Source organism: Trichomycterus rosablanca, chromosome 25 (genome assembly GCF_030014385.1).
Source record: "Trichomycterus rosablanca isolate fTriRos1 chromosome 25, fTriRos1.hap1, whole genome shotgun sequence".
Classification (NCBI taxonomy): Eukaryota; Metazoa; Chordata; class Actinopteri; order Siluriformes; family Trichomycteridae; genus Trichomycterus; species Trichomycterus rosablanca.
This window is the reverse complement of record NC_086012.1, coordinates 2,012,912-2,024,291: the sequence shown is the minus strand read 5'-3', so window position 1 is coordinate 2,024,291 and position 11,380 is coordinate 2,012,912. Positions and strand designations below refer to the sequence as shown.

The window sequence follows — 11,380 nt, the reverse complement described above, 5'->3', positions numbered from 1 at the left end:
GGGAGCCAAATCATGCTCCATGAGTCTACCCTAATGCAATTATCTGCAGTAAAGCATCAACTTAGCAACTCTGGACACTGTCTTGTCCAACAAAATCACCATCGTAGCTCGTAAGAATTAGGAAAACTGACCCAAAGTCACATTTGGAGCAGCCGAAACATCTATGAGTTAATTCATACTAACAAAAATACCCAAACATGAGAAAGCCTGACATGCATAACATCTTATTAAATATTTTATTACTTTTCCATTCTGCTTCATTACATTTCTTATATTAATATATTATATTAATATTATAGTATTATAGTTTGTATATTTTTGTGTTTAATGTTTAATGCATACATTGCTTGTATACTGTATTAATACTAGAGAGAGACCATCAGCCGGAACCAAGTTCCTTGTGTGTATCCACATACTTGGCCAATAAATCTGATTCTGATTCTGATTTCAATCCAGTTTATTTTGTTCTATTATTGTAATGTCTTAAATGTTTTATAATATTTGACCGCACAAGCACATTAAAATACTTCACATTTCAATAAAATCAGTTCATGAACAATCATTAGGACAATTTTATTTAAATTATATTGATAGATTATTCAAATTTTAATTCTGTTCAGTCAAAATGTAAAGATATAACCCCATTCTCACCTCCCATCCTTGCTTACTCACACTATTTGTATCTGCTTATTTTTGGGACATGATTTGATAATATAATGGGATGTGTGAGATGAAACCTGTTCTATAAAACCCCAGTTCCAGAAAAGTTGGGACAATTTGTAGAAGGCAAATAAAGAAGAATCTGTGATTTGGTAATATAACTTATAAATCTTTCTAATGTTTTCACTAATCTACTTCATTAACTTTAGAATTGAATGCATGCAACACACTCCAATACCAGTCCAGGTTCCACAGCAGGTTCCACAGCAGGTTCCACAGCTCTCCCCTTCCCCTCTATAACCGGATCTCTGTCTCTTTAATAGCGGCTCCGGTTGAAGAGTCCATATGATTTTGGAGCTCCAATCACCAGTTCCTGCATTGCTCACTTTAACATGGCGAAAGAGGAACAGCAGAACGGACGAGGGAACGCGGTTCTCATGTAGAACAGAACCCGTGCTTTACATGGAGGAAGACAGTCCGGACCCCAGCCTGGAAAATCCGAGCTCATTAGGACCACCGAGCACCGGATGACCATGGTGATCTGATCTTCTCTTATATGTCTGATCTGATCTGATCTGATCTACTGCATGAGACACTGCAGGCCTGTGCATGCACTTTAAACGTTGTACATCTGTAATGTAACGTGTATTACATTAGAACAGCCTAATCTGTTTATAACTTCTATAGCATTTAGCTACAGGGTGAATCGGTGCGCGTGCACGTGCATGGTTCGTGCACGCGTGTGTACAAACTCTTCCTATTTAAGTCAGCATTGTTTCTCCTGTTTCTGCTCTTTATTTATGTTTCACAAATTTCACACCTTTAGTCTGCAACTTTTTTATGAAGCTTAAGCTATCAAGAAATGTCATGCACACCACAGAGATATACAACAACATCAAAATGCATGAGCTTGTTAGACATCCCACTCCAAAACTACAAGGACAAATATGCAAATATCTTCCATACGGAAAACTTCTCCTCTCCTACAGTCTTGCATTCTGCCCGAGACCCTCCTCTACCTGCCCACTCCTTACCCCACCCTGTCTGATCCTCATTGTAAAATTAGCCAAGAAACCCAATGAGGCTCGAATGCTCTTCTAAGAAAGTCTTTTATAAGATTGTGGTCTGTGTCTATAAAAATTGTCAATTGTGCAGTGTCAAGATGTGCAGTGGTGATAAAGTAGGGGCTCTTTGTAGGTCTCTAGGGTTCCCCCACACTATACTCATGAAACCATGTCTTTTTATACCATGTTTTGTGCTCTGGTGTGCATGCTATGGAGGTTGCAAGTGCAGTGGGGAATTGATCATGACTAAATCCCTGACTAGAAGTTGCATGTGCAAAATGTGCAATATGGTTGGCGAAATTTATTGCATGGCTCAGTTATTGCTCATGTCAATGTATAGGTATTATTTCCTAAAAAAAGCTTTCTTAATATATTGTTGTGTCCTCTTCTAGCTGATCATCGAGAGGACTGCTGACCACACGTCGGGTGAGTACACCATGGTGGAGGATGTGGCACTGCACTGCACCTTCCTCATGGAGCGCCTAAATGAGCAGCGCCTCTTGCATCCGGATCTGTGCGATGTGGATATTGTGTTGCTGCGCCACAAGGCCACGTTCCAGGCACACAAAGGCGTTCTGGCCGCCTACAGCCCCTTCTTCCACTCACTGTTTGCCTCCAGCAAGGAACTACAACGTGTGGAGCTGTCCCTGGATGCTCTGCGCCCACAGGGCTTCATCCAGATCCTGGATTTTATCTACACGTCCAGGCTGCTGGTGAACAGCAGCAATGCTCGAGACGTGCTGCGAACCGCAACGGTGCTGCAGATGGCCGACGTGGCCTCGTCATGCCACGAGTTGCTCGCACGTGGCTCATTGCAGGACGAAAAGCCAACAGCGACCCAGACCGGCTGCAACATCAATAGAGGAAGCGATACTTCACCTTCCATCCTCTGCATGGAGATCAAGCAGGAGGAGGAAGCGTCCAGAGCTACGATCTTTGGTGGGAAAAGTGAGAAGAACCCGTACGCTGTTCATGTTGCAGAAAGACAGGCGATGAATGCACATTTGGGACCAGTCAAGGTGGACACTGAAGATTCCTTCAACAGGAAGCAGATCATTGTAGAGCTGAATCTTAACAACCAGACCTTAAATGTGTCTAAAAGGATGGAGAACAGCTTCAATACTGCAAACTCAGACACAGAACAGGACAATCCTGACTCGAAGGAGAATGCAGAGCAAAGCGAGAGTGAGGACGAGGCGCCCGGAGCCACCACTGATGACGAGGTGGGACATGCAGCTCCTCAGGACTTTCCAAAATTTCACCCTCAACAGTCTCGTAGACAGACCAGAGCCTCACTGGATGCCATGGCTACTGTTACGATGAGGATCAGACGGAGTGGGGTCAGGAGTGGGCAGGTAGAGGAGGATCTTGAAGGGAATGCAAGACTGGAGGAGAGGAGAAGCTTTCCATGTGGACGATGCCCTCGGGTTTTTACCAACAGCTGGGACACTGAATTGCACGCTAATGTTGATCACAACTGCATGCTGGGATGTGATAAGTGTGGCACACGCTTTCTTCTCGATAGCGAACTGCTGCTGCATCAGCAAACCGACTGTGAGAAGAACATACAGGTACACGCGTACACTACAAGGCCAAAAGTGCACTATATAATCAAAAGTATGTGGACGAGCACTTTAGATTGTGTTCAGCTTCACACCCACTGTCAATGGGTCTAAAACCAATTACTGTATATAAAACAAGTGACAAGCTTTTAACTTTGTTGTAAGAGTTTGAGGAAGGCCATTTCCTAGTCTGGCATGACTGTGCCCCAAGGTGATTTTGCTTGGTGCCCACATAACTAGGACTAGTTTGATTGCACCAACTGAAATGTCCATTAAGCGGTGGTCTCTTGTCCAAACCTAATGTCACTTTTTGCTGAGAGGAAATTTGTCCGGGTGGTAGGATGTAAACCGAGAACCAGGTCTGCTGGTAATCAATAAATGCTAGAACTTAGGTGTCACTGTCCACAGTCAAGCCAGCTTTGTGTGAATATGCTACTAGAAAAAAACACCAATCTAAATCCTTGTCTTAACGCTAGACCGATCTTTGTTGCTGATCACAAAGTGAAAGCAGGAGCAGCTGCTTCGTTCTTGAATGGTAGCTCATTGAGATGAAAAGCTTGCTTGACTGTAAACAGTGTCCCTGGGTTTCAGCAGTATCTAATTTAGAGCTGTTTACTAAAGCAGACCTGTTTCTGGTTGGTCTTGGATTAGAATGTTTTCTAAGTGAGCTCTCTGAAGAGCTTCAATGCATCTTGATATTGACATTTTGCTTTTTGTTTGTTTGTCTCCAGTGTCAAACTTGTGGCAAAGACTTCAAGAAGCTTTGGTCTCTGCACGAGCACAACAAAATTGTCCACGGTTACGCTGAGAAGAAGTTCACCTGTGAGATATGTGGGAAGAAATTCTTTACCATGGCTCATGTTCGCAAGCACATGGTTGGTAAGTTACACTAACGACCCTTTAAGTTTTTGTGGTCGTAATTTAATGGTTTAATAACCAGTAAATGACTAGGATTTGTTTGGCAAGCACGATTGTTTGTGCTGTAGGTCAACATGTAATCACTAGAGTTAAATCCTGTTCCTTTAATAACCTTATTAATCTTATAAACGACTGTGTTTGTAGCTCATACGAAAGAGATGCCGTTCACCTGTGAGACGTGTGGAAAGTCTTTCAAAAGGAGCATGTCTCTCAAAGTGCACTTTCTTCAGCATTCAGGAGAGAGACCTTTTACATGTGAGGTAAAAAATAACTCTCCATATATACAGTTTACATGCATTAATGCACTGATGATGCTGCATCCACAAGCCGTTTAAAATGTGACGTCTTGCAGCTACAAGACAATGTTTATGTACAACATGTCTGAAAGGGATGGTCAGATAGGGTTTCTTCTTAATGCTGCTGCAAAATTGACCTCTTGTGTCTGGTTGAAGCACTGGCATGAGTAGTGGAGGTACGGTATGGGAATTTGGATCCTTAAAAGGGAAAAGGGGGAATAAAAAGCATAAAAGCAAGTCCAGTTTGTATAATGTTAGCATCTTATATTGAGAGTTATTAAACATTACATTCTGCTTTTTTTCTATGGCTATGTATTTCAGAATTGTAATGAACGTTTCCAGTATAAGTACCAGCTGAGATCTCATATGAGCATCCACATTGGCCACAAGCAGTTCATGTGCCAGTGGTGTGGCAAGGACTTCAACATGAAGCAGTACTTCGACGAACACATGAAAACTCACACAGGTAAAAATTTGCACACAATTCATCCCAACAGCTCCTTTACCAGCGATTACACTCGTCATTCATCGTTGGGATAATGTTATTTAGTATAAAATGACACTGATGTTTCTCCTGGTTAGCAGTGGTTTTCTTCCTGGTGCACCAGGTTACCTTTGACTCAGTTTACTTTTCTGTTTTTTAGGTGAAAAGCCTTACATATGTGAGATCTGCGGGAAGAGCTTCACCAGTCGCCCCAACATGAAGCGGCACCGGCGCACTCACACGGGCGAGAAGCCGTACCCGTGTGAGACGTGCGGCCAGCGCTTCCGCTTCTCCAACATGCTGAAAGCTCACAGAGAAAAATGCTGTCAGGTCAGAAACGCTCCTGACAGTGACGCAAGACAGTTTGTGAGCAATCAGATCTCTTCAGAGCCGAAAGACTTTGGGCTGCCTTCTCTGTTCCAAACCAGACAGGTTGACTTGGGTAACGTATAACCACTGATGTGTGTTCCTGCCCAGCTAGAGGTATTTACTGTGTAGCCTTTATGACTTTATATATAAGTCCTATGTAATAGTCAACTTGCGTAATCTGAACAGCTATCAGTGTTTTTATTTCATTTATTGTAGCGAAACGTTGGTGCCAAATTAGTATTTAAGTATATTGCATATACATGTAGCCACTGCTATTAAATCTAGCTATGATTAATACTATCCACTCACCAAGCACTTTAACTATTTTAGCTACATTATAAATAAACTTAATGGCTATACATTTTATCAATTACAAGGAACTCCCATAGGGCCCTTACTAATCAGATGATGTTGGTGGGGAACCATTCATAACACTGCAAGGACACTCACATGGCAATTAGTGTGTGTGTTCTGGCATCAGGTGCAGCAGTGTTGTTGGGACTTTTAAACATCTTTATGGTTCATCTGCACAGTAGGTGCAATATCTATTAAATATAATACCCAGTATACACATATGTGTGATAGTGTTCTAATGTGAAATTCTTGCAATGACATTTTTATGTTGGGGTAACCCGTGTACCCCATGCCACCCCTTCTGGGATGAATTTGTCTGATAGCATTAAAGTCATTTTAGCATACCAGCAATTCCAAAGATTTCAGGTGCAGTCGGTAAGGTTAAAGCCTGAATTGTGATGTATGTTTTTGATGGTGTCATACTGTGTTTATTTCCTTTATTTCCTGGGTGGGATGTAGGGCTGTAGGACTCATACATACATACATACATACATACAGACATGTATATATAAGGTAAATAAACATATATAAATATAAAATTGCACTTTGAGTTAACATTTTATACAGTGCTCCAAAGTAAGTGTTCCATACTTACCTTTATATTAATTATATTATAATCAATAAAACAATTCAATCACTACAAACTGTGTTTCTGTTCTTTAGCACTGAAATGGGAATCGTATTGCAGTCTGTGTTAGAGAACATACATAAGGAGTAAACAAAGTGGTAAAATACGTTTAATAAGAATGTTCCTATAAATAGTTCTGGCTTTTATTTTGTATTTGACTCGAAGAAGTTAAACAACTGTGTCTGTCGGATGGGGGCATGTGACACCCTTGGCCCTAATTGATCTGGATTGGATTGGGTGAGTCCACATTTTTATTAATTTGTTCACTGACATTTGCTGTGTAATTAAAAGCACACTGAAAAAAGAACAACAGATGTCGTATAGTGTTTTATGATAAACATGGTGATTTTAGTGTTTTCAGCCACTCTGTAAATCAGATTTATGTGATGAAGGTACATGAATGTGAATGTGTGACACAAATCATAAATTCCAATCTAACAAAACTGAAACAAATGTAATTCATCTAAATACACACACACAAAGTACAGACACATAAATCACGACATACTGCATTACAGTCCATTTTGTCACATCAACACATTACTGGTCCAGTCTTTGTTTCCATCTGCAGTCCAGCTTTTCACTCACACGTCTTCCACTGACAGTTCTTTTTTTACAAAACATACACATAGATCATACTCAACTGTGGAAATCTATATTGGTTTCAGTGCTCCTCACACTGTAATTCATGTGCACTAGGTGTAGTATATATAGTGTGTTGTATGGTGCGATCACATCTTGGTGAGGCGTAAAACATTCAGACGCACTCCTAACACTGTAGCGCCTGAAGCGTACTGAATCTCCCGCAGCATCCCAGACCAGCAGTTCTCCTCCTCATCAAACCTGTCAGGGGTTAAAAAAATAGAAAAGAGATACTATACAATATAGTTTCCATTAAAGAAATGAAATTACATAATCTTCTCCAACTAATTTTGCAGATGGTATTTCTTCTATAGAACTGTAGGATCCTTAAATTATATGTTTTTTAACATCTACTGATTTCTTCTGAGGAGAATTTTACAAGATAGTAAGAGTATAAGCAAGACTTTGGTCTCCTATATATCCACTGTTATTTTTGCAAATACTCTTATAAACAGAGTTCCTCGTTTCCTCACGTCATTCCTTTCTCATGTTTAAGTTCTTCTCTTGCCACACTTTATTTGGTCTTGATCTTTGTACATTTTGTTGTGTTTTTATGTTATGTTGTACAATTTCTACATGAGCTTGTGTGGCAAAATGAGACACAAGCAGTGCCTAAGTTCCTGGGGTTTGAATCCTGGGCTGGGCTCTCAAATACAAAAGGCATAGCCTTATGTGAACCTTGCCATTTTGGGGCACATATTGCACCGTTAGGGTTGGTCCCAAGCCCCTAACGGGAGCAGCTGAAAGGAATCGTTCAATATGAACCAATAACTTGATCAATTTTTTCTAATTTGCATCACATCATGACTCACTTCCAGATATCGGTCATCTCAGTTGGTTCCAGCTTCTCCGTGGTTTCATTGGGCATCATGGCGAAGCCTCCAATAGCGTAGAGACAGCCGCCCAGCTCGATCAGGTTTAGAGAACTTCTCTTCTGAGGAAACTCGACGAACTCCGACCAACTGCAACATAAAGTAAAACTTTTTTATATTTTCTTATAGAATAGAAATAGTAGGAGTTGTTTTCTTTGTAACTTGTGAACTGAAGTGTATTTTTGGTGGGTCACGTTGATCCTAAGTTGACATTAGGCTAAAGAGGTCAATCAGTATTTGGCAATGCATCCGATAGTGTATTTAATGTTCTTCTATAAACTGTACACTCTTCTGTAAACTGTATTTAGTGATTAGAAATGTATTTGTATGGACACGTCTATGTAAATTACTCTATCGATACTGTTATTCTGGATGGATCAGAGTGGGAACATTTCAGTTAAAGGCATTCAGTTGGCTTAAGCATAAACATTCAGAATTAAGAGGAGGAAGTTGGTTGAGCGTCGTTTCTGTTATTGGTGTGAAATGAACGTGTGACTCACGTGTTGGTTGCGATGTCATATACTTCTGCTTTGCTGGTCAGGCCATCATCAGTGACTCCTGTTAGCACATAGATTTTGTTCTTGTGGACAGCGACACCAAACAGGGAACGGGCCGTTTTCATAGGTGCCAGATCCCTCCACTCGAACTTCTTGGGGTCGTAGACACACACTCTCCTCAAGCACATCCTTTTATTTATATGGGATAAACACATCATGAGTGAAAATTACACTTTGAATGCAGACTATTAATGTATTATGGGTACTGAATTTGTTTAAATAGTTCATACTTGCTCTCGGTTTTTCCACCCAGTACATAGATGAGTCCTTTATGTGAGACCGTCCCATGTCCATAGACTGAGTATGGAAGAGAATCAGATTCTCCCCATTTAAATGATCTATGTGCAGAACAAAAACATATTAATCGATTTTTCTTTTAAATTCTTTTTGTGTGTTCAAAACAGCATCACATTCATGTAGGCGGTTTTCCTATACAAAATGTAAAGAACACTATCAGCACACTGTAAATTAAAATTATTAGCTAATTTTGTATCAGCAGAATAATTCCTTGGCTGTACTCACTGTCTGTCGTAAATCATGACTGAGTCTAGTGCGTGCTCTCCCTCCTTCAGCTCTTTTCCACCCACCACGTAGACGGAGTTCTCTGCCTCAGAGAGTCCGAACAGACAGCGGGGGGTCGGCAGGGAGGGCATCCCGAGCCATTCTCCGCTCGTGGGGTCAAACTGGCAAAGAGGGAAGAGAACAAACACAAACAAACTAATGAGCTTAGTGACAAAATGTACAGGCTTACATTTCAGCTCATGAGGATTCAGACATGATGATGGAATCAAAGATTGTTGGAGTGATTCATGAGCATGATGGTCCAAACAGCTGGTTTGATCAGCTCACTGATCCCTGATGAGCACTTAGATGAATCACTGACATGCGTATGGATTATGATGCATGACATACTGCACGGATTTGTAATGTTGGTAAATTTAGGGATGCTTCAATGCAAGCGAACAAAATGAAGTAACACTTTACAAAGGGAGCTGTTTTTAGAGCAAGGACTCTTACTTGAGGTCTACTGTTAAATGATGTACACTATAATCCCTGAAATATGTAAACACTTAATTACCTACATAATACCATCCATATAGTGAAACATGGTGGTGGCAGCTCTATTTATGCTTTTTAGTGTTAGAAACAGGCCGACTGGTAAAAAAATTAATGGAACGTTCTTAAAGAAAACCTACTCCAGAGTCACACAAGCTCAGACTAGGTCAACAGTTCAGAATTCACAGACAATGATCTGAAGCTTACAGTCAAACCCAACACTGGAATGGCTTTGAAACAAGTTTCTGAATTTCCTTGAACCTCACTGGACATCCATGGAGAGAACTAAAGATGGTAGTTTGAGGAGAATCTTGAAGAAAAGAATAAACTGACCAAAGTTTATGTTCCTGGTTTGACATGTAGTCTATAAACAATAGATACCAGCTTAGGAAATGTTTATATTATCCAAATATTGTACATGGTATGAAAATGAGATACTCTGTCCTCCCAAAACATGGTGTCACATCCATGTTATTAAAAATATGTAATATGTAAAAAGTAATAACAATATCAATTCCTTACCTGTAGAAAATAGGAGCTGAAAGGTTCCTCTGTGTTTTGCTCGTTATATAAAAGTCCTCCAGCTACAAAGATCTGATTCTGTTTGGTCACTAAACTGCAATGAGTTTTTGGGATCTCAGTTGATGAAGATGCTAAGTAGCATTCGTTTCCAGCAGGGTCGTAGGCTACCGTCCCTGTGTCGCTAATCATCACTATGAGATCCGTTACGAACATCCCAAATCGTGGGTTATCGTTCAAGATACCAGGGAGCTGGTCCTCCTCATCTTCACTCTCCTCACCTTCAGATGATCCTGCCCTCTTGTCAGGTGACCCTTTGACTTCAGGAAAAAGTCCTTTTTGGGCATCCTTAACAAGCTGCAGCTCTTTCTTTATCTCCTGGTTGGGTTTGATTAACCTGTGTCCTTCCACTTTTTCCTTAAAATAAGCAGGTGGGATCAGTCGAAACCGGACACAGTGCAGAAGTTTGGGCAGATCCTGTAGTCTTTCCTGTGGCTCATACTGAACCCAGTCCATCAGAGCCTCGAAGACCTTCTCCTCATTTTCCACGTTGAGAGTGTCACACGTGATAATGGCAGCCAGCTCACCAGAACCGAGCTGGTTAAAGTCCTGGTCACGGCTGATTTGTTCGAAGCGGTCGCAGATGTAATCCCTGGCCTTTGCTGCCAACTTTGGGCACTCCAGAAGTAATCCAAGCCTAAAGATGGCAAGACAATTGTTCAGCATCATCTTCTGCTCCAGGTAGGACATGCACACGCTAAAGATGGACGGGATCTGGTACATGTTGGCCGCCATGAAGATATCCTGGACGTTCTGCTCTGTTAGGTCGATTTCACAGGTATAAATGTATTTTAAGATCAACCCCATGATTCCTGGTTCGACATCTTTCAAGACGACTTCTCGTTTTTTGCTCTCCTCCATGTCTGACAGGAACATGGCTTTGAAGTACGGGCTGCTGGCGGCGAGCACCAACCTGTGGCAAGGAAACTCCAGGTCTTTGATTTTCAACACGCAGTCCACAAACTTGTCACCCTCCAGAAGTTCACAGAGGCCTCCCTGAAGAAGACTCTGCTGGTACATTCTTGGCTCTGTCACTGGGTCAACTGGCGCAGCGGCCATCTTGTCAAAGCTTCGTGGGCAACGCTATTGTGATATTAAGAGGTAGGACGTCCAGCTCCTTTCCCGCTGCTGGACTGTTTGGATTAACAGTGTGACTAAAAGAAATGAAGGCTGGAGTGGCGTGGCTTCACCCCTCAGCTGTCACCGGCTATCAGCTGAGTTTAATTTTAGAACTGAGTAAAGCTGCAGGATTCACATTTGGAGAGGCTGAAATTTGAGACCCCTTACGTCCTCCCTCCCCCTTCATTTTCACCATTTTGACCAGGCAGTGCCGAACAAC

General features: G+C 41.4%; 2 protein-coding genes across 2 annotated transcripts; one reads left to right on the top strand and one right to left on the bottom strand.

The window, feature by feature from the left end:
• Positions 1 to 1,088: 1,088 nt before the first annotated feature.
• Positions 1,089 to 6,338, top strand: zbtb47a (zinc finger and BTB domain containing 47a). The gene is made up of 6 exons (XM_062987607.1): positions 1,089 to 1,196; positions 2,117 to 3,295; positions 4,018 to 4,165; positions 4,349 to 4,464; positions 4,822 to 4,966; positions 5,145 to 6,338. Exons 1-6 carry the CDS (start codon positions 1,188 to 1,190, stop codon positions 5,435 to 5,437), a joined length of 1,890 nt encoding a protein of 629 aa, XP_062843677.1. The 5' UTR covers positions 1,089 to 1,187; the 3' UTR covers positions 5,438 to 6,338.
• Positions 6,339 to 6,408: 70 nt separating this feature from the next.
• Positions 6,409 to 11,175, bottom strand: klhl40a (kelch-like family member 40a). Its single transcript, XM_062987570.1, has 6 exons — positions 9,985 to 11,175; positions 8,929 to 9,089; positions 8,637 to 8,744; positions 8,350 to 8,535; positions 7,790 to 7,939; positions 6,409 to 7,178 (listed from the first exon to the last, which is right to left on the bottom strand). Exons 1-6 carry the CDS (start codon positions 11,098 to 11,100, stop codon positions 7,067 to 7,069), a joined length of 1,833 nt encoding a protein of 610 aa, XP_062843640.1. The 5' UTR covers positions 11,101 to 11,175; the 3' UTR covers positions 6,409 to 7,066.
• Positions 11,176 to 11,380: the final 205 nt, after the last annotated feature.